The 24,757-nt window shown below is 43.6% G+C and overlaps 1 protein-coding gene across 5 annotated transcripts in view; it reads left to right on the top strand.

Moving 5' to 3' along the window:
• Positions 1-2,125: 2,125 nt before the first annotated feature.
• Positions 2,126-24,757, top strand: part of Setd4 (SET domain containing 4) — a 35,907-nt gene continuing 13,275 nt past the window's right edge. The window contains exons 1-4 of one of the 5 annotated variants that reach the window (XM_047564794.1): positions 2,126-2,398; positions 11,685-11,788; positions 21,796-21,891; positions 23,846-23,883. In XM_047564794.1, coding sequence (XP_047420750.1) covers positions 11,716-11,788; positions 21,796-21,891; positions 23,846-23,883 — 207 coding nt within the window. In that variant the 5' untranslated portion in view covers positions 2,126-2,398; positions 11,685-11,715. Of the gene's footprint in view, positions 2,399-10,173; positions 10,601-11,684; positions 11,789-21,795; positions 21,892-23,845; positions 23,884-24,757 lie in introns of those variants that run through there. The other 4 variants (XM_047564793.1, XM_047564791.1, XM_047564795.1 and 1 more) reach the window with 4 other exon arrangements.

Raw genomic sequence — 24,757 nt, 5'->3', positions numbered from 1 at the left:
AAGTAGGGGTTAGGGATGTTTATGGGATAAAGAAGAGGATGGTCTGACGAATGGGAATGTGAGATTGGAGTTGAAGTCACCAGTGGTCTGAGCATGCACAAGCAAACTTTATGGTTCTTCACAGGATGTCGGGTAATGGCATTAGCATGAATGGAGGGTGCAGTTTCCATCTGGCTTTGTCAAAGTAAAGCTGGGAGAGGTGGCACAGTCCTGTAATCCCAGCAGCTTAGCGAGAAATTGTTTCAAAATAAAAAAAGAAGGACAAAGTGTATAGCTCTGTGGTTAATCTCCAGTGCCAAAAAGAAAAAAAAAAAAAAAAAAAAATCCCATTGGCCTCTTGCATAGGCCCAAGTGACAGCCAGTGTATGTGACAAAAGTAGCCTTCAAGTCCCTGAAAAGAAACAACCTCAGCAACTGTTTTCATTATAGGCTGCTTGTAAGAGGTGTCACCTACAGGAAAGCGGGAGACTGATAATATTGCTGAGCTGTGTGACCACCAAAATGAGTGGTCCCCCCCCTTTTTTTTTGCCACACTGAGGCTTGAACACAGGGGCACTCTACCACTGAGCTACATCTCCAGACCTTTTTATTTTTTATTTTGAAGCAAGGTCTCTTTAAGTTGCCTAGGCTGATTTTGAACTTGTGATTCTCTTGTCTGAGCCTCCCCCATTGCTGGGAAAACAGGCGCACATCCCTGAGCCTGACAAAATTCGTGATTTTCAAAGCCTACTAAAAGCAAGTAACCCAAAGCAAGTGAGGTGGAGATTTTATTTAGGTTTTCTTTTGGTTTCACTAGTATATGAAAAAGGTTGCATTAACAGCTAATGGGGCAATGGGAGAATTATTCAAAATCGGTGCTAAGGCAAGAAGTAACGATTGGGCGTGGAAGACATAAACCCTGAAACATACACTAAATAATTTCCAAAGACAGAAAAAAATTAATTGATAAATGCGACCATGAAATAACTATAAAAATAAATAACATTTGCCTTTTCAATCTGGGAAAAGCATTTACAAGCCCATGCAGGGATCGCCCCAGGGGCACTGACTGCCACCCGAGTCCTGCTTTCCCTCCAGTGTTCCTCCCCAGTGCACCAGTTCCTTGGGCGAAACCAAGGGCATGGCTTCCGCCTCGGAAGGCAGGCAGAGGTGAACGTTTTCAGTATTCTCTTCTGAACTTCTTTCCCTGTTTGTGTATACGGTTTGGGTTGATTTGTTTTTTGATAGCTGTAGTATATTTCATGTACTGGAGGTCATGTGTTTTTTTTTTTTTTTTTCCTAAGATGTTGATGGATCTTTATTTTATTCACTTATTTATATGCGGTGCCTCACACCTGCTAGGCAAGTGTGCTACCACTGAGCCACAGCCCCAACCAGCAGACTCCTTCTTTAGAGGGCCAAATAGCAAATCTTTTAAGCTTTCCAGATCATACAGTCTCAGTCTGAACTCTACTACAAAGCAGGTTTAAGGCAGCGTATAAGCAAATTGCATGGCTGTGTTCCTGCAAAACTTCATGTGGAAAGACAGACAATGGGCTGTAGCTTGCTGACTCCTCTGTTACTCCAGAATTTCTCCTGTTGCTACTAGGGAACCTTTCAGACCTAAATATATCGTTTCCTTTATACCTTTCAAAGTGAAAGCCCCCTTGAACTTTAAAAACTTTGCAAACAATGCTTGGTAATTAGTTCAGTTTTCCATTGATTAGAAAAAAATGCATACAACGACGAAAAGCAACTTCTCAGATACACTTATAATTGAATAATACTCCATCAGCTACGACTCATCTTCATTTATTTGAAGAATGTGGCGCAAGACTTTAGCTGGAAGGCAGTGCTTGGCACACGTGGGAAATGCAGACTCCTGTGGGTGGTCTGGTCCACCGGGTAAAGCCACAGTGCGCAGGCCGCCCGCTGCCTGCTGGCCTTGTTCTCATGGAACCAGGATCAGGGCCGCAGACCTCTCCCCCAGGGCGGGAGGCCGGGCCCCTCCACCTCCACCAGCCTCCCTGTAATCTGTCTCGCTTTCGGTTTTCTCTTTTGTGCGCCTGCGCAGGCCGGAGGTTCCCGAGCACTCCTCCCGCTGGCGTTGGGTCACTGAGCTTGTGGGTGGTGGAACTCCACTGCTGACCTGGCCGCGCACAGACCCCGCGGTTCAGGACGATTCCAGGCATTCCTCTAAGGGCCCTCCAAGCTGAGTTAGCCGTGGCCCCCCAGACTGGGGACTTGAGGGGCCCGCGTGTATAGGTGGGCACTGGCCTTCTCAGGAAGTCGGAGGCACGGCTCTGAAGCCCCTGGACGCTGCCCTGAGAGGGCTGCGGGGACAGAAGAAGGGAACTTCTCTGAGATCCCCCGCTGGTGAACAGCAGCTGCGCCCTGAGTGACAGGATGAAGCTGAGCAGTAGGTTTTGCCCACGGGGAAAAGTCGAGCGGGACCCATACTGGTCGGCTGGTTGACAGCTGAACCCAGGGGCTTTGTCAGGAGCGCCACATGTTGGAACTTCCATTTAAGATCCGGAGAGTCACCGTGAGCTAAAGGGAGCAAGAGCAGTGTGGGGAGGGGGAGGCCTGATGCTCTGTTTTTTTCTTTTTAAGATATTTATTTATTTATTTTAATTGGTTATACGAGTCAGCAGAATGCAGTGGACACCTTGGAGCCTGACTTCTCACTCCTCTGACTGTACAGGTGCTGAGTCACACCAGTGGTGTGATCAGACACATGTAGGTTGGTAATGTCTGTCTCATTCTACTGTCCTTCCCACCCCCACCGCCCCGCCCCTCCCCTCCCTTCCCTCTGCATAATCCAAAGTTCCTTCATTCTTCCCTACCACCCCTCACGGTGGATCAGCATCCACTTATCAGAGAAAACATGTGGCCTTTGTTTCCTGGGATTGGCTTATTTCACTTAGCATGATTTTCCCTAGTTCCATCCATTTATTTGTAATGCCACAATTTCATTCTTCTTTAAGACTGAGTAATATACCATTGTGTATATATACCACAATTTCTTTGTCCATTCATCTGTTGAAGGGCACCTCGATTGGTTCCATAATTTAGCTATTGTAAGTTGAGCTGCTGTAAACATTGATGTGGCTGCATCACTGTAGTATGCTGGTTTTAAGTCCTTTGGGTATAAACCAAGGAGTAGGATAACTGGGTCAAATGGGGTTCCATTCCAAGTGTTCTGAGGAATCTCCATACTGCTTTCCAGAGTGGTTGCACCAATTTGCAGTCCCACCAGCAATGTATGAGTGTATCTTTCCCCCCACATCTTCGTCAACATTTGTTGTTGCTTATATTCTTGATAATTGCCATTCCGACTGGAATGATATGAAATCTAAGTGTAGTTTTGATTTGCATTTCTCTAATTGCTAGAGATGTTGAACATTTTTTCATATATTTGTTGACAATTTGTATTGCTTCTTCTGTGAGGTGCCTGCTCAATTCCTTAACCCATTTATTGATTGGGTTATTTGTTTTTTTGGTGTTAAGTTTTCTGAATTCTTCATGTATCTTGGAGATTGATGCTCTATTTGAGGTGCATACGGTAAAGATTTTCTCCCATTCTATACGCTCTCACTTCACATTATTAATTGATTCCTTTGCTGTGAAGAAGCTTTTTAGTTTGATTTCATCCCACTTATTGATTCTTGATTTTACTTCTTGTACTTTAGGAGTCTTGTTCAGGAAGTCAGGTCCTAGGCCGACATGGTGGAGATTTGGGCCTGCTTTTTCTTCTAGATTTGCAGGGTTTCTGCTCTAGTTCCTAAGTCCTTGATGTACTATGAGTTGATTTTCATGCAGGGTGAAAAATAGGGTTTTAACTTTATTTTGCTGCATATGGATTTTCAGTTTTCCCAGCACCATTTGTTGAAGAGACTAATTTTTTTTTCCAACATGTTTTTGGTGCCTTTGTCTAGTATGAGATAACTGTATTTGTGGGTTGGTCTCTATGTCCTCTATTCTGTACCATTGGTCTACATGTCTACTTTGGTGCCAATACCATGCTGTTTTTGTTACTATGGCTCTGTAGTATAGTTTAAGTTCTGGTATCATGATGCCTCCTGCTTCACTTTTCTTGTTAAGGATTCCTTTGGCTATTCTGGGTCTCTTATTTTTCCAAATGAAATTCATGATTGCTTTTTCTAGTTCTATGAAAAATGTCATTGGGATTTTAATAGGAATTACATTAAATCTGTATAACACTTTTGGTAGTATGGTCATTTTGACAATGTTAATTTTGCCTGTTGGGTTTTTTGATTGTCTGTTTTTCTTTTTCCAGTGCCATGGGGGGAACCCAGGGTCTCTCCCATCACTGAGCTACATCCCCAGCTCTGGGTCTTGGCTGTGGTTTGTTTATTGGGGTACCCCAGCACAAAGCACTTTGTCTGGGTTTCAAATATCTGAGAAATAAAACCAAGGAGTAGGGTGGAGGCTCTGGACCTCCCTTCTTTCTGCCATCCATTAAACTGGAAGATGTGCCTGAGTTGTGAGAGTCAAAGTTCTGGAACCTTGGCTGCTGCGTGGAGAGAGACTTTCATCCCTTCTTATTTCCACCGCATGCAGCAAGGTTGCTGAGGAGGATACTCCTGACTCACGGGAGATACTCTCAGAGGAACAGGGGAAGAATTCATAATATTAAGTAAGCTCTTTTTAGTTCATTCTTTAAGGATGGTCAGGGGCCTGATGTCAAATGTCATCTAAAATAAATAGTCAATTGTTTGCAGCTTCTAACATTTTCAGGAAAGTGCTTTCAGGTGGAGTGGGGGCTAGACTTATTATTGGGACAGAACCTTGAGCTATTAGGAACTTTGTTAGTGTTTAAGTTGTTTGAGGTGGGGGCATGGGTGAACAAAATCCTTTGTACTGAGAGTCTGTAGTTTTTATAGGACAAATTTTAACTCAGGAATCTCGCTAGAGTCCTGTCAGGGAGAGAACCTCTGTCAGTTCCCATGTAGCAAATACGATCATACATTATTTTCATTCTTCATTACAAGAAAGGCCTTATTTCAATGCTACTTTTCTTGATGTCTAGAGGGCAGGTGCATGTGATGCCCAGAGCTGAGGCAATTACCTTGAGATCATAAGAGAACAAATCAAAAAGTGTATGGAATAGCCAACTCCCCAAGGATGGTAATATGGAAAGCTAGAAAAAGGGTCGATCTTTAAAGACATCACTGAGTCTCAATCTGTTAAATACAGTAATTAAGTAGGCCAACCAAGTAACAAAGAAAAATTAACAAAAAGAAATGAAAGGTCATTAGACTGAAATAGCTTTAATGCTCTAGATTCTTATGAAAACCAAAATCTGACTGAGATGTAAAAGAATATGAGGGCTGAGGATGTTGCTCAGTGGTTGATAGGAGCACGTGCAGGTGCAAGCCCCTGGGGAGATTACCACACACACACACACACACACACACACACACACACACAATTTAAAGGACAACAGAACTCAAGCTAGCCAATGACAGTGGTCAATGGGTATTTTCTTGGACTTCCCATGGGAATAGTTCAAATAAGGCATATTTTTTGTTGTTAAAATTCAGTTTTGTTGCTTTGCTTTCACTTTCACCCTCTAAAAGCTGCCTCCTGGTACTCTTTCCAGGTGGAAATCAAAAGAAATTCCAGTTCATCCTGCCCCACTCATGAATCTCTGTTCAAATAAACTCTTAAAAGCTTTTATCAGTTTTTTTTTTTTTTTTTTTTTTTTTAACAGTTCCATGTTTGGAAGCATCTGTTTCTAGCCCACACATTTTTTTGAAGTTTTAAGTTTATAATAGTTTAATTTAGTGTAAAGTTGAAAGTGCAATACAGAGAATTAAAAGTATGCCCTAACTTGGTTTCTCCTATTAACATCTTACTACTATTGTTTCTGATCATCTTATTGTGTTCTTCTGTTATTGGAAGATTTAAGGGAAGATTTGAAAAGTAGCAAAAATAGATGGGCACTGTGTCACATGCCTGTAATCCCAGGGACTCAGGAGGCTGAGGCAGGAGGATCACTGGGGATTTATAGCTCAGTGATAAAGCACCTCTGGGTTCTATCCCCAGTACTAAAAAAGGAAAAAAAAAAAAAAAAAAAAGGCAAAAGTATAGCAAAGTTTATTTAAAAAGTTAAGAATATACTCTCAGAGCAGAGTGGGTTGGCTCAGAGAGGAGACACAGAGCACATAAAGTAAATAAGCACAACTGTTTTATCTAACAAAACAAAAGTACAGTCCAGAGAACATGGAGTGATCTGTCTCAAGAGAGCAAGCAGCCCTGGATTTGGGTTCAGTCTGTTTTCATGTTCAATCTGGTTTGAGTTTAGTTCCTCCCTTGTGTCTATGTTAATGATTGGCAAGTGATTGGCAGGCAGTTATATAATTTCAGGCCAAGAGCTCAAAAGCTGTCCCAGCATTCCCCAGGAAAGTCCACCTGATCCCCCACCTCAACTCCCAAACACTAACAAAATTTCTAACAACTCAAGGCTCTGTCCCAGGGAGGAGGAGCCTAGCTCTGACACCACCTTTAAGCACCTTCCTGAAAATGTCCAACTGCAAAAAAATTTATTTATTCTAGATAACTTTTGACATGAGTGCCGGGGTCCAGCCCTAGCAGGGGTCGGGGGTCCTAGGTGGATGGGAGGTGTCGGCACAGTGGAGAAACAGCAGACGGAGACACCAAGTGTTCTGAGGCTGAATCTTTATTTTTTCTGCCAGTCTTCTTATAGATATTTTTTTAGTAATGATTATATCATTTTATGGTTAGTTTAAAATAAGAAAAACCTTCAAAAGTACCATCTATGCTTCTTAAAGTACACATTCTCTCTGTATGACAGCCCAGACCAAAACAACCTTGCCTCCCAGCTAAACTGAAGGCACCATGATCTGCGAGCCTTCAACCTTCAGAACATGTCACTAGATTTTCTGAGAAACCACCCCCACCATGAACTCCAGTGTTTAACGGTGAAAAGTTTTTACTATTATTAACAAAGGGCAAAGAAATCAACTTATAGTTAATATTTAGTCTATTCTATTTCATATAATGGTGGACTGCAATCTTATTTTGATTCTCAAAGAATTAGACTAAACATAGGAAAAACACATCATATTTATGACTAACCTAAATATTTTTATTATGTAAAGTATCTCTAGAATCAACTATTAAAACTAGGAAAGCAACAAAGGCTAAACATCGCATCCAAGATCAGAGGAATGCCTCTTTATCCATCTATTATTATACTAAAGCAATCACAGGCTCCTTTTAACTTGAGCACAGCTACAATTATTTATTTTCATATATATATAATCTATGTATTACTGCTAAATTTTTATTGTGTACTATTCTGTGTCCCAATACAGTAAACCCTTCCCAATGTTTTTCCAATGTTTCTAATGATATATTGATTATTAATATTAAAAAGTAACTACACATGGAGACATGCCATGCCTATGGCCCCCAAGAGGGAGGATGATCAACAGAACCGCGTCAAGTGTTGAGTCCTCTATTCCAACAGACCGTGTCAAGTGTCAGATCCTCTACTCCAACAGAGCCGTGTCAAATGTCAGAGTGGCAGGAAATAGATGCGGCACATGAGGTCCCTGACCACCCTTCCTTAAATAATTTACTAAAAAGAGTTTTGTATTATGAATTCTTCCCCTGTTCCACTGAGCTATATCTCCCATAAGTCAGGAGTATAAGTCAGGAGTATCCTCCTCAGCAACCTTGCTTCCTGTGTAAATAATATGATCAAAGTGTCAGTTCATGAATTAAACACTGTGTTGCTGTTACCAGGAATTGGTCCTTGTTCCCCTGGTGTTGAAGATTAAACACCAAAGAATGGAGAGGCAAGCAAAGAAAGCACTTTATTTAAGAGCGGGACCAAGGTAGCAGACTTCTCTGGAGAGGAGGCGGCCCAGAGCTGGGTGCCTGTGGGAGTGGGTGTGTCTTGCTCTTCCATAGATCTCCAGAACCCCACAATCTTCTGTGTCTGTGCCTCAGGGCCGGAAGGAGCGGCACAGGGGGTAATCCCTTGGGTTGGGAAGTGCTAACCCGGATCCCAGTGATGACCAGCCCTCATCCTCTCCACCAACATCATTCACCATCTACACTGACTGCCAGGCCTTCCACCCCCAGTTTGTTGAGGAATGTGATGTTTCCTGACCCCTCAGACTAGACAGGGCTGCAGGCATATTGCTTTTTGGCGAAGGCTCATTTTATAGAATTATTCTCTTCACCTTTTGTTCCCACCATCCTCAGGTATTTGTCCCCTTACATTGCCATAGTTTTCTTAGGTGTACAGTATGTTTACAATAAGGGGGGATTGCAATGCTAATGATATTATGATATTATATGATATATGATATATAATGATTTGGTAGTTTGCCTAAGGTTATCTTGAACATATTGCAGTTTAGGGAGCATGCCCCAGATCTGTTTGACAGAGTGGGTGTGCTGTTTGTAGAAAGAACCACTAACTCTGACCACAACTGGTTGTAGCCTTTCTGACAGCAGGTTCTGGGATCCCTCCCTTTGGTCTGCTCCTATCTTCCCTGTCCCTTCCAGTGACCTTGCTCATGTCTATATGACCTAACACTATGTTGTTTTTGTCACAATAAACCGACACTGAAGCCACTGCAATAACTAAGCTCCACACCTTATTTGGATTCAACACGTTTTCCTAATATCCCTTTCCTATTCCAGGATCCCCTTCAGGATATCACACTGCATTTAATTGTCATGTGTCTCTGGTTTTCTCTGGCTTATGATAGCTTGTCAGAGTTTGGTTTTCATAACAGATAAGATGATTTAGGAGTACTGGTCAGGTATATTGGGGTTCATTTTTTCTTTTTCAAGGAAGAAAGGGGATTATGGGTTTGGGGAGGAATACAGCAGGAGCATGTGGTTCACGTGACTTATTCCCGATGATGTTGAAGCCAGAATTAAGGACAGGTAGTTAGTGTAGAAATAGGGGATCGGGTCAAATTGAGGAAATGAAGCCATGAAGCCATCTGCCTCTGGAAGTTGAAGACTGCCCTTGGAAGAATGGGATGTCAAGGATCTCCGGAGCCCATTGATTACCAAATTTACCTGCCTTTATCAAGGACTGCAAGCAAGGAGCTGCTAATTAATGCCCTCTGGCCCCTTATCTGCCTGAATCACCTTGGTCCTCCCCCTGCCCATGGCTTCTCACTTAATGCAAAACCAGGCCTAGTCATGTAGGCAGGAAGGAGAGAGAAGGGGGGAGAGAACTGGAGAACGAAAGAGACCTTAACCTATAAAAGATATAGGGTGCACTCACTTCTGGGAACTTTAGAACATCAGCCATGGCCCCCCTCCTCCTCCCGGGAGAAGTCTGTATTATTACCTTTAAATAAAACCTGCTTAATCTGCTTGCCTTGGCTGCTTCTCTAGTATTCAGTCTTCAACATTAGAAGGAGCAGAGCTCATCACCTGTAAAGGTAAACGGCCGCATCCTCCACCACCTGGCCAAGGTGGTATTTGCCAGGTTAGTTCCAACCAGCCCCTCTTCCACGCTTTACTTGCAGGAATCGGTTCAGGAGGACAGCCCACATCCAAGGTGGGTGGGCAGAAGTGGAGCTCGGTCTCCTAGAGCTGGTACTGACGTAAATTACTTGGAATCCCCCCCGCAAGGCGGGTCTGGGTCTGGGCAGAGAGAGGGAAGCGCGGGGCAGGTGGGCAGATGGGCGTGGGAGGGAGGAGTGGAGCGGATGGGCACCAGGTGACGCCAGTCCTCCAGAGCTGGCGGGCGGCCCTCGGAGCTGCATCATAGCGGTGCCTAATGAAAGACGCCGGAGGCTGGGGCGATAGCTCAGTTGGCAGAGTGCTTGCCTTGCAAGCCCAAGGCCCTGGGTTCGATCCCTAGCACGGCCCAAAAAAAAAAAAAAAAAAAAAAAAAAAAAGGGGATTTTCGGGGCTGGGGTTGTAGCTCAGTGGCAGAGCGCTTGCCTAGCATGTGTGAGGCACTGGGTTCGATCCTCAGCACCACATATAAATAAATGAATAAAATAAAGATCTTAACATCTTAAATAAAGATCTATCAACATCTTTAAAAAAAAGAAAAGAAAGACGCGGTAGGTCAGCTCCTTGGAGGGCGCTATCCGCCTGCGCATGCCGGGCGCTCCCACCTGGGCGCATATGGGCGACGCGGAAGAGTCGCGAGAGGTGCGCATGCGCGCGCAGCGGCAGCCCGCAGCGGAAGGGGCGGAGCTCCGAGGGTGACGGACGTCTGGGCGGTCGAGGCCCGAAGGAGGGCGTGGCGACTCTTGGCCTCCAGCCTTGCGGGTTGGGCGGGCTTCTGAAAGTGGCACCTGCCTGCGGCCGCCCTCCGCCCGCTCCGTGTCAGAGGCCGTGGAGAGCTTGCGGGTGAGCCAAGGGGACTTCCGGTCAAAACCGCGCGCACTTCCGGTCGGAGCGCGCGTTGCCGGGGTGGCGGCGGCTGGGGCGCGCAGGAGCTTCTCTGGAGTTGGGCGTAGGAGACCGGTGCGTGGCCGCCGCCAGCCCCGGCCCGCCCGTGCGCTCGCGCGGCCTGTTTCCTCGGGCGTGCGTCTCGGGGACAGCAGGGTGGCCCGGCGTCGCGCCTGAGGCCCGCGCCTCTGTGAGTGGCCGGCAGGGCGCAGGGAGCGCGCGGGCCGCCCCAGCCCCGGAGGAAAGTGCGGCGGGCGCGGAGCGCTGCTTCTGTGGAAGCCGCACGTAGGAACTCCAGCAGCCGTTCCTCCTCTTATCTCCTTGGCTTGTCTGCTTTTTTGGCTCTCATTCGCTCCCTAGTCGATTGCAAAAACCTCACGGTGTTCGTTTCAGTACTCTGATGGCCAGGACGAGCAAAGCATTGTATACACTGAAGGCTTTTTTTTTTTTTTTTTTTGTGCTGGGAATTTGGGGATTGATCCCAGGGATTTTTACCATGGAGCTACTCCCCTAGCGCTTTATTATTATTATTATTATTATTATTATTATTATTTTAAATTTTGAGCTGGAGGTCTCATTTAGTAGGTGAGGCTGGATGGCCTTGAACTTGTGATTCTACTGCCTCAACCTCCTGAGTTGCTGAGATTATAGGACTGTGCCACTGAAAGCGAATTTTTTGATTTGTCAGAGACTTTATGGAACAGGAATTTCTAGCTCTTCATATTCTAAGTTTGGTTAATTTAAATTGATGCTTTCCTAAATGTTGGTCAGGATTGCGATGGGCAAGTCACCAAGCACTTGTTTTTGAAATCAGTTATGATCTGGGTTTGGTGACGCACGCCCTTAATCCCAGTGACTTGGGAGGCTGAGGCAGGAGGATCTTGAGTTCAAAGCCAGCCTCAGCAAAAGCGAGGTGCTAAGCAACTCAGTGAGACCCTATCTCTAAATAAAATACAAAATAAGACTGGGGTTGTGACTCTGGTTGAGTGTCCCGGAGTTCCATCCCTGGTACCAAAAAAAAAAAAAAAAAAAATCACTTATGAAGATTTCTGCCATTAATCAACATTCAGTAGGGCCTCAAACTGAAATTGTTTCAGAGGGACTCATGTAATGGGGTCTCCTTTACTGCAGAGGCTTATGGCACAAACTTTTCATGAACAAAAAGCACATTAGAGAAACAGTTTACCCAAATATACATTTGCATATTCAGAGGTCCAAGGGTGGTTATTGTCTTGCACCTGGAAAATATGACATAGACATGCTTTCTATTTCAGACTGGGCATCTGCACAAACTCCAGTTTCAGGATGCAGAAGGGAAGAGGGAGGACAAGTCGGATCAGGAGACGAAAATGCCTCAGAAGTTCAAAATCAAGAGGAGGTACGCTTTTGTTTGTTTTATTAGTAAAACAGAGCTCCTTTTTGTCTAGTGTCCAGTGATACACATAGCTTTTCTGAAAACCATGTAGACATTGTCCAAAAGTAATGTTTATTAAAGAGCGCTTTTTTTTTTTTTTAATGGTGCCCTTGTGTTCTTTCAACCCTGGTGAGTATATGAATATATTTAGCTTATTGCTTCAGTAGTCTTTTTTGGTATGACCAAGGTTCTGTTTCTGGCCATGACCTTAATTATGTGTAGGATGTAAACGTGGGAGTGTAAATTCGTCACTTCAATCTGTGTAACTCAGCCAGAAGGAGAGACAGTTGATGAAAATGCCTGGACAACTAAACAGTGCTGTGTAAATGTAAATGGTTTCTGTGTAAAATTAGTAACACTCCTCCTAGTTGACCCCAAGCATGTGGGTACCATCTTGAGGCAATTGCCTCACGCTTCCTGGCCCTCCATAGCCTGACTTTAGGCTGGTTTCCACTCCGCCATTTGCCCCCTGGGATGATTTCAGCTGCTCCTTTGCCTCCACCCTCTTTTCTGTCCTCTTGTTGCCCTCAGTGCTTCCTTGTTGCCTGTTGGTTAGGTGTGTCCTGGGATCCTCATGCCTTTGTGTGAGATCTCACCTCCTTTTGCTGACACTCATGTCTCTCAGTAAGGGAGCTCCAGTTGGCCACTCTGTATCCTGGCAGTATGTCATCTGTGCTCACCTCTTCTGAACAAGGGCCCTCACTTCCAGCTCTGCCATTCTCCATAGTCCTCCTTAGCCTAGAACTTCTCTTTGCCTTCTCCCAGCTTGTTGCTTTCTCGCCTGTGTTCAGGACTGAACTGAGGTCCTATATTTTTGAAAATGCCATATCTGCTACTTGTTAATGTTAGTCTTTGCAATCATCCTTTTTAGCTGTCCTCTTCTTTGAGGACCTATTATTTTTCCAGGGTTTCTCATGAAGATCTTTCCAAACTAAACTATTTTTTGAGGGTCAGCAATTTATTACATGTTTTTCATAGAGGATATCATAAAGCTGTGTCTATCTGTGTGTATTTATGTGCTCATTCTCATTGAACTTGACATACTGGTGGGTACCTGTAGTTCCAGCTATTGGGAGTATGAGTGGGTAACATCAATTGGGCTCAGAAGCTCAGTGCCAGCTTAGACAACACAGTGCTACCACTTTTCAAAATAAACACATAAAAAATGCTTATGCTTATTAATTTATTGCTCTTTCCGCAAAATCTATTTGTTTGTTGATAACATACTTTGAAAGGCTTATGCCTTTGCATTTTAAAAAAGGTTTTATTGGTATAATTCACATAATGAATATTCCATAATTAAAGTATGTAATTTGGTATGTGTATACATCCTGTAAAGTTTCCATTTTTTTTTTTTTTTTTTTTCTTATAATCTCTACCATCCCTGCCTGAACCCTCTGTACTACAAACCTTGGGTAACCACTTGCTGTCACAACAGTTTAGTTTGCATTTTATAGAGTTTGTATAAATAGAATCACAGTGTGCCTTTTTCTTAAAAAATGTGATTTCCTTTATTTAATATAATTATTTAATTTTGAAATAATTTCACATTGTTACTCGTATGAATAGTTCATTCTTTTTTCTTCCATTGTTTGTTCATCCTGTTGATGATGGAAGGATCTATAATATATTGTATATATTTAAGTTTTTTTTTTTCTCTTTGTAAGCTCGGGGGCACAGCCAGTGGCCAAATAAAATCGGACAGAAAGCGGCCAAAGCAAGCTTTATTGGAATTTGGCTCTTGGGCAAAATCCCCCAAGTCCTGGGGTACAGGTCAGGGTAGCCAGCTGGAGAAAATCGCACGTGGCTCTGGCTGCGCAGGGTCTTTATAGGCTGGAATGGGCGGGGGTCCTGCTGAATGACAGGTGGAGGAAAGGGTCAGTGGAGTTTTCCTGCCTGTTTGATTGGGCACCGTATGGTGCGCTGCCCTTTGCCTCAGTTGCTCCGCTCTCCTTCATATAGTCGCCCAAATTCCGACCTAACATCCCAATCTTTTTGGTGATATAGGGCGCCGGAGTCCATCTGGCTACTTCCTGCATGTTAGGGGGTGTCATGGGGAAAGAAAGGTTCGGGTTCTAGGTCGGTGGGGAGGCGGGGAGTGTAGGAGCATCTGGTTGTATGTCACCTGGCAGCCTCACTCATGCAGTTCTGGGCAAACCTGAGAAGACAGGGAGCAATTATTAGCAGAAATCCTCTCATAAATAGGGGAGTAAGGGTAGGGGGTCAGCCAGGTGACAAGAGTGGAGTTCAGCCATCCTGGCCAGTGGTCATTTTATCCTTCTTGCTTCAGCCTTTCATTTAGACGTCTGAGAGTTTCGACGTTTTTTCCATTAGACCGGTTTCATTGATGCAGCATTAACATTCTTCTTTTAGGAAGAGGCGTGTTCCCTCTTTTTCTGCCATTGGATCTAGTGCTTGACAGTTCTGCAAGGAAACTCGAGTAATAATATTCAATAATATTCATCTTTGCAGGGATGTCAGGGGGGCAGCAGATGCCTGTACTACCTTCTGGAGTTGCTGTTCTAACTTTTTGGTGGCAGTGACCGCATAACCAAGTCCTCTTGTTGGTATAACCTGTGTTTAGTAGTGATCTCTATATTTTTGTGACTTAGGGCTAGATAATCATACTAGCAAGCATAGATTAAGCCTACCTGTGTAGCTTAGGAGGATCTGTAGGCCTTAAACTGACTAAAAACTCCTGATTCTGGCAGTTTCTCTTGATAGTTAGCAGGTACATCTGCCTAAGAATCTCTCTCTTGTAGCTTCCAGTCTTTATTTATTCTAGGTGGGTAAACACAAGTATACATCTTAGATTGCATTTAACTGTTGTTTCTTTTAAATGCCCAAGAATGGCTATATTTCAGTTTTAACTGTTTTGCTAGGTGTTTAAGACCAAGCTAGTCAAATTGACCTGTTCCTGTCTGTTAAGGGTTGGCTGAGTTCCCACAGGGGTCACTCATAGGGAGCTTAAGAGCAGCTTCTTAACTCCGTTAGTGCCATCCATTAGGCTTGGTCTCCTCGATGAGGTGGCTTCCCTTGGAAGCATCAGGGATGTCTCCCTTTTCCAATGATCCGCCTTTGCAACAGGTGCACTGATTGGCTTTTCATCCTCCAGTGGTCTCATGAATCTCCCTGTTCGGGAGGTTGTGTGGCCCAGAGTTGCAAAGTTCCTTAAAGAAGTTCTCTTGTTCCCTGGTTCAGGCTGACTCTCAGCAAGAGCCAAATACTGGCTTTTCTTGGCCTCTGTATTTAATCTCAATCTCTAAATTTGATATTAACCATCCAGCAGGCCAGTCTCACCAGTCATAAAGAATACTGGGCTTTAATTTCAATGTCTATGACTTTATAGTTATTCACTGCCTTTTATCTAATTGGGGTCTACATTATCTGCCCTATCAGTGATACCTTACTATTTCAAGTTAATTTACGGTGTTTGCTCTTGAAGCAGTACTTCTGCAAAAAATTAATCAGGCAACAGTTAGAGTTCACAAGGAAAATACAAAATGAAATCACCAACAGTAAAACATTCAGTTGGCACCAACAGTAAAACATTCAGTTGGTGCAATAGCTATCTTGAATTTTGGCTGAGTTATTCATTATATCACCTGTTTGAGATCACAGTAATCTTTACAACAAACATCAAACTTTGAACACAGCTTTAAATGGGTTAAAGTCTGGCTTATTTTGGAGCCATTCTAACATGCAGCAGTGTGTGATGCAGAGCCTTATCTCAGGTAAGGTGGGGCTGTTCACAAATCTTAGGTAAAATGTTCTAATTCTGAAGGAGATTTTTACCTCTTTTACCATGACCAGCATGACCAAATTCTCAAGTTCAGTGAAGGGCAAAGGAGGAATAGAAAATAAAAATTTATAAACACAGATTTTGAAGATTAAACTGAGATCAGATGGAGCTCTGTTCTCTGATGGAAATGCAGATCTAAAGAGTTATGTCAGCAATCTTCATTTATGTATGTCTTATTATCAGGTTAAAGACTATGTAAGCATTATTCTTTGTTTTCAGGAAAGCTACAGAGACTAGGACATTGATGTAACTTTTTCACAGCTGCAAAGTGCAATGTTAGGAGCTCTGTGTAGCTCTCAAGGAAGTCCGCTGTCCAAAGTTACTGTAAGGCAGGCAGGAACCAGAGAAGGGAGCTGATGAAACACTGGTTATCTAGCAAAAGAATTCCTTCCTATCCAAGAACTGTGTGTCTGAGATCAGTGTCAGAGCTGATAGGACTCGTGCACAGAGTCTCCCCAGGGAGGGTACTGCTACAGCAGTTAGGCATCTTGTGCTCCTGCACAGGAACACTCCCAGGTACAAGGCATGCCACAGCCATGAGGTCAGAGACCCCAGTCTCAGTCACTGTTGTCCCATTTTTGCTATAGTGCATTACACTCTTTCTTAAATGTCATTTTAAGAAGCTTATAAAGAATAAAATTTAACAGACAATGTCAAGGGTAAATTAGTGTTTTTAAAGGAATCCTTGTCATTTTAACATATAGATTAAACTTTGGCTTATATCAGTACAGTAGTATTTGACCTTAGGGAAAACCTTAAATAGCTTTAACTGATTGTCTCACATACATATAACCAACTTAGTTATACAAACTTGTTGAAATTTGCCTTTTACTTACACAGACTTTCTTAGCACTTTCTTCAACCCTCATATATTTCATCACACAAGAACTTTCTTACCCAGAAACATTTTCTTTTCCCTTCTACTGAATACATTCCTTACTTAGAAACTTCTGTTTTTCTTTCCTATTTGGTGACCACTTTGTGGTGAAAAATCCGCACTCCTTCCAAATAGCCGAATGTGAGTGAACAATCAAGAAGGCGTATTTGGAATCTGTGTAATGTTAACCTGTTTACCTTTGGATGGAATTAGAGCCCTAATCAGAGCAAAGAGTTCGGCCTTTTGGGAAGTGTTCCCTTCTTGAAGGCAATTGACTTCCAGAACTCGGGGTGGTGACTACTGAGGTAAGCGGTTCTACAATGTCCACTGGGACCCAGCACAGAGCTGCCATCTGCAAAAATGGTTAGGTCAGGTGAGGGGCGTGGGTAATTGAAGAGGTCTTCACAAGGTGAACGTAGGACCTCTAGCACCTGTGGGAATGGAAGGGATTTATGGCTTAAGAGGTCCTGTAGTCGATGGGTGGAAAACACAGTTACTGGTTGGAGTAGGGTGAGTTTTAGACCCTCCTTAGTTAATTTAGCTGCTGCAGTCAGTGCTTGGTGACATGGTAGCCACCTACGAATGGCAGAATTAAGTTGCCTGGAGAGATATGCCACCAGTTTGTAGGAAGGTCCGGTTGGTTGCGCCAGGAGGCCAGTGGCAACACGCTGTAAATTAATTAGATGTTTCCAAGAAACATATTTGAGTAATCCCATACATGTCAAATTCTTATTTTACTGTAAAAACCAAGATATCAGCTAGGTATATTGAACAGTATTTGTGGCCTCTTTTCTGTTAGAGACAAGTTCTAGAAACAAATTAACATTTTTAAACTTGACCACCTGGAGACGTGTGAGGTAAGTCATGATATGTCACGATTTTTGGACACAAAATAGACAACACAATATACACATAACACAAAAACAAAGGCCTTATAGTTTTTATAGGTGAGATTTTCATTGCAGTGTAACAGATACTCAAAAACTCGAGTTTAATAAAAATAGGACTGATCAAAACATCAATGTTATGAGCTCAAAAAATACAGGATTTAAGAAAAAAAAAAAACAAGTGTCCTGGAAAAATGACACGGCCATTAATTATCACTTTGTTGAAGTTCTGGTAAAAGACTTTTTTTTTTGCATCTGTGGGGAGAGTCATGTCCGTTAGGTGGACTTGGTCGGCAGGATCTTGTGGTGCTGTTGGATGCAGGGAGGTTAGTCTGGGGTGAGAGTGGAAGAAGACAGGCTAAGTCTGGAGCGAGAATGGAGCTTGGATTGGCACAACGCCCTCTGCACCCGCCACCTCCGGAGGAGAAGGAGCTCTGGGCTAGGCGGTGGGAAGGTCTGATGAGATCCTGAACGAGTACTCACAGGGGAGGAGGGAACAGAGTGGGTGGAGGGACCTTCTGGAGGAGAAGGAAGGGAGGGAGGTGGGAGGGTTTTGAGGAGGAAGAGGAGGAGGAGCTGTATCCATAGGAGGAGGAGGTGGGTTTGCAGGAGGAGGACAGGAAGAGGAGGGGAATTCTGGCCAGAACGTGGAGGGGGTGGGGTTTGGGACCGGTGGTGAAAACTTGGGTGGTGGAACAGGTAGAAGAAAGGGCAGGGCAGCGCCAAATCCAAGCTTGCAAATGGTCGTGAGTACCGTTTGGTGGCCATCTTGAGATCTAAAACATACTGAGGCCAGGCCACCATCAAATAAAAGCTAGCCGCTTACCTGTAAGTCTTGGGGGAGTCCCAGTTTAGTAAAATTACAGTAGAGACAGCCCAAAGGAGTTTTGGGGTCCAATGAGGTACTGGTATTTCCCCTTAGCTGTCCAACTTTACCCAGATAGGTGTAGAGAAGCAGAAAAAGGCATCCCAATATTAGCTTGTGTACACCAGAAAAATGTGGACGGGCCAAAAGCCAAAATGTCTTTTGACTTTCCGGGGTCCAGAACGGAATAAATGGGGGGGATGCTAACTGGAGGCCGGGATGTCTCCAAGGCAACCAGAGCCCAAATGGAATGGACACTGCGTCTGTGGCCCATGCAACAGACAGACCCCGTGCGGATTGGATGGTAAAGATTGGAAAGGCAAACGGGAAAACCCCAGGGCACTTACCCACTCTGATGCCGGATAAGAGAAATGGGATGGAGCGGAACGGACTCTCCTGGTTCATCTGAGGTAGGGTGTGGACCTCAACCCCGATGCGGGGAAGCCCGAAAACCCTCCTGGGTTTCGGCACCAAATGTACGCTCTGGGGCACGGCTAGTGGTCAAATAAAATCGGACAGAAAGCGGCCGAAGCAAGCTTTATTGGAATTTGGTTCTTGGGCGAAATCCTCAGTCCCCCAGGGTACAGGTCAGGGTAGCGAGCTGGAGAAAATTGCACATGGCCCCTGCTGCCCAGGGTCTTTATAGGCCAGAATGGGTGGGGGTCCTGCTGAGTGACAGGTGGAGGTAAGGGTCAGTGGAGTTTTCCTGCCTGTTTAGTCACCGTGTGGCGTGCTGCCCTTTGCCTTGGTTGCTCCACTCTCCCTCATATAGTGGCCCAAATTCTGACCTAACACCCCTGAATTCATTTTCCTGTTGTTTAAAACCAAAGCCTCTGAGTAGTGTTCACTGGTCATAAATCTGCCCAGAAGTTTTGGAAATTGAGAAGATTGACTCTTATCACTAGAGACGAGAACCTGGCACTGGGATAAGAAGTCACCTTAATAAGTGTCATCACAAGACTGTCATAGCTCTCATCTCTTCTGGGGGCCTGTGTCTTTCTAACGGCCCTTCATTTTCCCATAAGTGCTTTCTCCCCAACCAAGATACCCTAGTAAGATGGTACTGAAGCCCCACATTTTACCCACCTCCTTGAGTTGCATTTTTTCTGTGAATATCTGGGTATAGAGGTGAATAAAATTCTGTCTTTATTTTCTTGGTAAGGAGTCTTTTGCCAGTGTGCTTGCGGACCCCCAGGCACTAACCTGGGTGTAGAGTTCAGGTTTTGCCTCCCTCAAACTGATTGCTGGAGTAGTTTACAGTTTTGGGCCATTGCAAGTGAAGCTGCTGTGAACATTTGTGCACAAGTCTTTGCATGAACTTACATCTTTGTTTCCTTAATAGCTACGTGGGCAGGAGTGGTGAGTCACATGGCAGACGGGTGTCTAACTTGTAAGAAACTGCAGCATGGGGAAGTTTCCCAAGTGGTTGTATGTTCTATACTCCCACAGCGGTTTGTGAGTCTCAGTTTTCCATGTTCTTGCCACTGCTTGTTGGTCTGTACCATGGTCTGTCCTGAATGCTTCACGTGCACCTGAGAGAAATGCACTTTCTGCTGCTGTGGGTGACGTGGTTAGTATCTGTCTTTCAGTTCTGACTGGGTCCTTGTGCTTCTCTGCTTCCTTCTTGATCCTTTGCTCAGTTGTTCTAACCATTATTGAAAGTGGGGTCTTCAAATGTCTAGTAATTACTGTAGAATTGACAACTGCTCCCTTTAATTCTTCCAGTTTTTGCTTCATGTATTTGGGGCTCTGTTGTTGGTTCATATCTGTGTGTAATTGATGTATCTTCCTGATGGATGGACCCCTTCATCATTATTAAAGATCTCTCTCTACTGACCCTTGCTTGAAAGTCTTTCTTGTCTTCAACTGGAGTAGTCACCTCAGCTTCCTAGTGCTGTGTATGATCAGTGGGTTTCCATCCTTTACTTTCAGTTTCCGAAGTGTGTCTCTTGACAGGATATACTTGGATCTTGTTTTTATCCAGACTACCAAACTTTGCTTTTTCCCAAATTGCCTAATCATTGACATTCAGTGTTATTGATAGAGGTGGATTTTACATCTACTTTGCATTTTGTTTTCTGTGTGTCTCCTATCTTTGCTTTTGTTCCTGTATTTCTTCTTTACTCTTTTGTATGAAATCAGTATTTTCTAATGTGCTGTTTTAAGTTCTTTATTGTCTTTTCATTATGTTGTTTTGGATTACTTCCTTAGTTATAGTTCTAGGGCTTACCATCTGTTTCTTAACTTGATCAGAACATATTTTAGTCTTGGTCTTCATCAGCATGCGCTGATGTAACAACATACCATAGAATAGGCTTCAGCAATGTTAATTTACATCTCATAGTAGTAGAGGCTGGGAAATCTAAGGTGAAGGTGCTACTGATTTGGTTCCTGGTGAGTGCTGTCTTCCTGGCTAGTGGCCAGCAGCATCACCACCGTCTGCACACAGCAGATCATGTCTGTCCCTCCTTTTTGGTGCTGGGGGACGGAACCCATAGCCTCACATACGGTAAACACATGCTACCACCCTCAGTCCTCTTTCTTCGCCTTTTGTAAAACCACGAATTCCTTGTTTAAGGCCCCACCCTCGTGACTTCCTGACCTCCTAAACCTGAGTCTCCCTGTGTATGGGTCCATCTTCAAATACAGTGACTGTTTTAGGATTAGGACTTCAACATACTTATTTTGGGAGGGCAGTGTCATTCAATTTGTAAGAGTCTATTTCTACATTTTTAATTGTAATATTTTGAAGTTCTTGATGTGTAGGTCTACATTAGATTTATCTAAGTTTTAGGTTTTTTTATATTTTTTGATGCTATTTCAAATGATATTTTTAATATTAATTTTTGTCTTTTGCTCATAGAGATACTACTGAATTTTTATAAGTTGATTTGGTATTCTGCAACATAGTATTTTAGTATTTGTATATTATTATTATTTCATAGTTTTGAGATTGTATTTCTTTGTATTGCCCAGGATGGCGTCAGACTTGCAATCCTCCATCTCAGCCTTGGTAGTGACTGGGATTTCAGGTGTGTGCTCCCACGCTGGCTAGTTGGTTGCTTTTTTGTAGACGCCCATTAGATTTTCTCTATGGGTGCCCACGTCTTCTGAGAATAAGGACAGGTTTACTTATTTTTTCCAGTTTCATTCCTTAGGTTTGTTTTTCTTGCCATGTGAACTGGTGTTAATGAAAAGGGAGAGGTGAGACATGCTTCTCTTGGTCTTGAAAGCACTGTTTGTCACCATTGTGTCTTTATTAGATATTATTTACTGGGCTGAGGAATTTTCCTTATGTTAGTTTGCTTAGAATTTTTATCAGGATGGATGTTTGACTTGATGAAATGCTTCTGAGCTTCTGTGGAGATGATCATATAGTTAATGGTCTTGCTGTTTTAGTTGATACTAAACTTTAATAAACTTCTTTGTTGAAGTTTATTCCCTTTTATGATCAGTCTGTCTGCTATTCTTGATCAGAGGTATTCTTTTACAGTGGTAGTCTATGCTTTTAATGAGCATGTTTGTTCTTCTCCTAACCAGTGAATGAGAGCTACAAGTCTGAATTTATAGAGCTAAAGAAGTGGCTGAAAGACAGGAAGTTTGAAGATAGGAACTTAACTCCTGCTCATTTTCCAGGTAAGAGTTGTGCTTCAGCTTGCTGAACTCTCCCCATGGAGCCGTGTGGACCGTGGGCAATCCTTGCGGGGCGGAGTTCTGTTGGGTAGCATGTCTGTTGCTGAGGTCGGGCTTCTTCCTTGTAGCTACACTGTACTTTACCTTGAAAAGATAAATGAATGTGGTGGGGGAAGAGAAATGACAGAATGATGAAATCAAAAGAAAATTTGGAAAAGGAGAATGAGAATATAAAAATAAGATGAAGCCATGGGCAGGGCTAACATATAAAAGACAAATTATGGTATGTCGCACACCTGTGGGAGCGGGGCTACAAATTCGACTGATCCAGTATTGACAGGACCAGTGCTGTGAATCTGGGTCTCCTGTGCACTGAACCTAATTGTCTGCTCAGTGGAAGTGCAAGTGTTCCTGGACCTCGACCTCCGGGGAATGCTTGGATGGTTGTCGTAGGAACGACACTGGTGTAACATGTGACCCGTGTGCTTCTTACCTTGCCTGTGGTGGTTTCCTGGGATTTTTCAAAGTGTGCAGGCTGATGGGATTATCCTTGGCCCCAGTGAGTTGGTGTAGTTTTCTGTAGGCAAGGGAGGGTCCAGCCTACCATTTGAGGTACTTGTTCTCTTGAGTGGTGTGGCTTCAGGAGGAGCCTCAGCCCATCTGTCCCTTAGCTAACTTTTTAGATGAGCGTTTTGGAGGAGGAGCTGGTGAATGGCCCGTTGATGAGTGCTATAGGCTGCACAGTCACCTGGGCTGAGGCAGTTCAGCTTTTGATCTGGGAATTGAAGAGCTCATTGTGGAGGTTAGGTTGTCATTTTCTTCTGGAACATTCTGTCACAGAAGTTGGATAGCTTGCTATTAGTGCATACCTGCACACAAGGATACCCTGCTGTGCCCATGGGTGGCTAGAGATAACCACAGAGTACACCAGGATGCCCTTCAAAAGGACTTGGGGTCTGCCACAGCACAGAGAGGGAGTTGTGTGATAGAAGGTCCTGAAATTCTATATCACAAGGCAGGATACAGACATTTTACCTTATAGAAAACTTAGAAGTATTTGTTACTGAATGCTTCCTCTGGCCATTAACATTACCATTCAGTTACCCATTAGGTAATTTGACTTTGAGCAAAATAAGTTCCTCTGTATCTCCCAAGATAGATGATTACTGTGTGTGCCTCTGGCCAAGTGAAATGATATGATAAAATTGTTCCCCAAGAATCAGTTACATGTGGTGAGTTTGGGCTAAATTGCTTGATTTGTGCTAATAACAACAGAGAGTGGCTCTCCAAAACAGTGTAATTAGGAACGGCAAAGGCATTGCCATGGTGAACTATGGCAGAGGAAGGAAGATAAGGGTTTTTAAAGGTGAATGAGAAGAGTTGGGTAAGATGTTTTAAACAATTGTTGGCTACAGGGATCAATAACAAGGATGGCTTCATTCCAAGGTCAAACAGACAATTGCTGGGCAATTATTCTCACAGAAGTATTTTTGTTTGAGGTTGTGGTTTTGGCAGAATCTTTTGTGACAGTTGGTATTGTCAGGCAGTCAAGTGTGAGGACCCTCCCTTCATGACCTTTCCTGGCTTCATTCCTCAGGGTTTGACACAAGTTAATTTCATTTTGGGTTCTGACAACGTCCACCTAGTTGTTTTGTATTAGGGTTTCTTCTAGTTTTTGGTTGTTAACCATGGTTGTCAGGTTCTAACAGAATGTTTAATTTTCTGTTTTTGCAAGCCAAAGAACAATCCATGAACGCCACACTATCAAATGGATTATAATCTCATAAGGAGGTCAGGACATTTGCCAGAATAACTTCCTGATCCTCTCTCCTCTGGCTAAGAGACACCATCTTCAGCTTTTTGTAATTTTGAAGCTCATTCACATTTTTCTTTCAAAATGGGCTCTCTAGGACCTTGATGATACAGTTGGATTGATCTCTTTTCTCTGCTTTCCTAGGTACAGGAAGAGGACTGATGAGCAGAACAGTCCTGCGGGTGAGAACTTCTCTTTTATCCTTGAAACCCAATATAGATTTTGCTGCTTTGTTTTTGTGGTTCAAATCAAGTGAATCAAAAGTTCTTCAGACTTACAACTATTTTTCTTACTTACTAATGGAGGTTTTGAATATAATTCTTGCAAGTAGGTTTAAGTTTGCTTCATATAAAAGATAAAACTGAATGTTTCAGTGCTTAAATAGCCCAGAAGTGTATTTTGCTGTCATTTAATAAATGTCTGTATCCATGGCCTTCAGAGGCTCAGACTCCTTCCAGCTCTCTGTCACTCCCTAAGCCTGCAGGACTGCTGGAGCAAGGGGAGAGGTGGTGCAGGGATCCTCCCTTTAAGGACATTCCCAGCCCCATGTCATTGGCCAGTGTTCTGACCCTCAGCCCTGCAGCCGCTTGGAAGGGGAAGACCTGCTATCCTTTCTCTGGTCCCTTGCTCTTCAAATGAGACTGTTGGGAGAAGAAAGAGAGAAGTCATTTTGGGGTAGGCCACTACAACATGCTCCACCACATCAAGGTTTAAAAATCAGGTCATGTTGTAGATGTGGGAGGGGAGCTGTTTGTGGTAGGGGAAGGAGGCCTGAGCAAGCTGGGGCCAAGACCTGAGACCATCCAGGGCTTGCTGCCAGCTCTGGGATTGGCAGCAATCCTTCCTGCTTCTCTGCAGGAAGATGATCTTTAAGGTCCCTTTTAGTTTTTCTGTAGTATTTTAGAGCATTATGTGATGCATGATTTTCTTTAAAGTTGGAAATGAATTAATTGCTTCCTTTAGCTTACATTTGTCTAGTTACCTTTTTTTTTTTTTTTTTTTTCTTATGGTGCTGTATATTGGTGCATGGAAAGCACTTAACCCCTGAGCTACACC

This window comes from Sciurus carolinensis, chromosome 9 (assembly GCF_902686445.1).
Source record: "Sciurus carolinensis chromosome 9, mSciCar1.2, whole genome shotgun sequence".
Taxonomy (NCBI): Eukaryota; Metazoa; Chordata; class Mammalia; order Rodentia; family Sciuridae; genus Sciurus; species Sciurus carolinensis.
The sequence above is the reverse complement of the archived record's forward strand: the minus strand, read 5'-3'. Positions and strand labels throughout refer to the sequence as shown.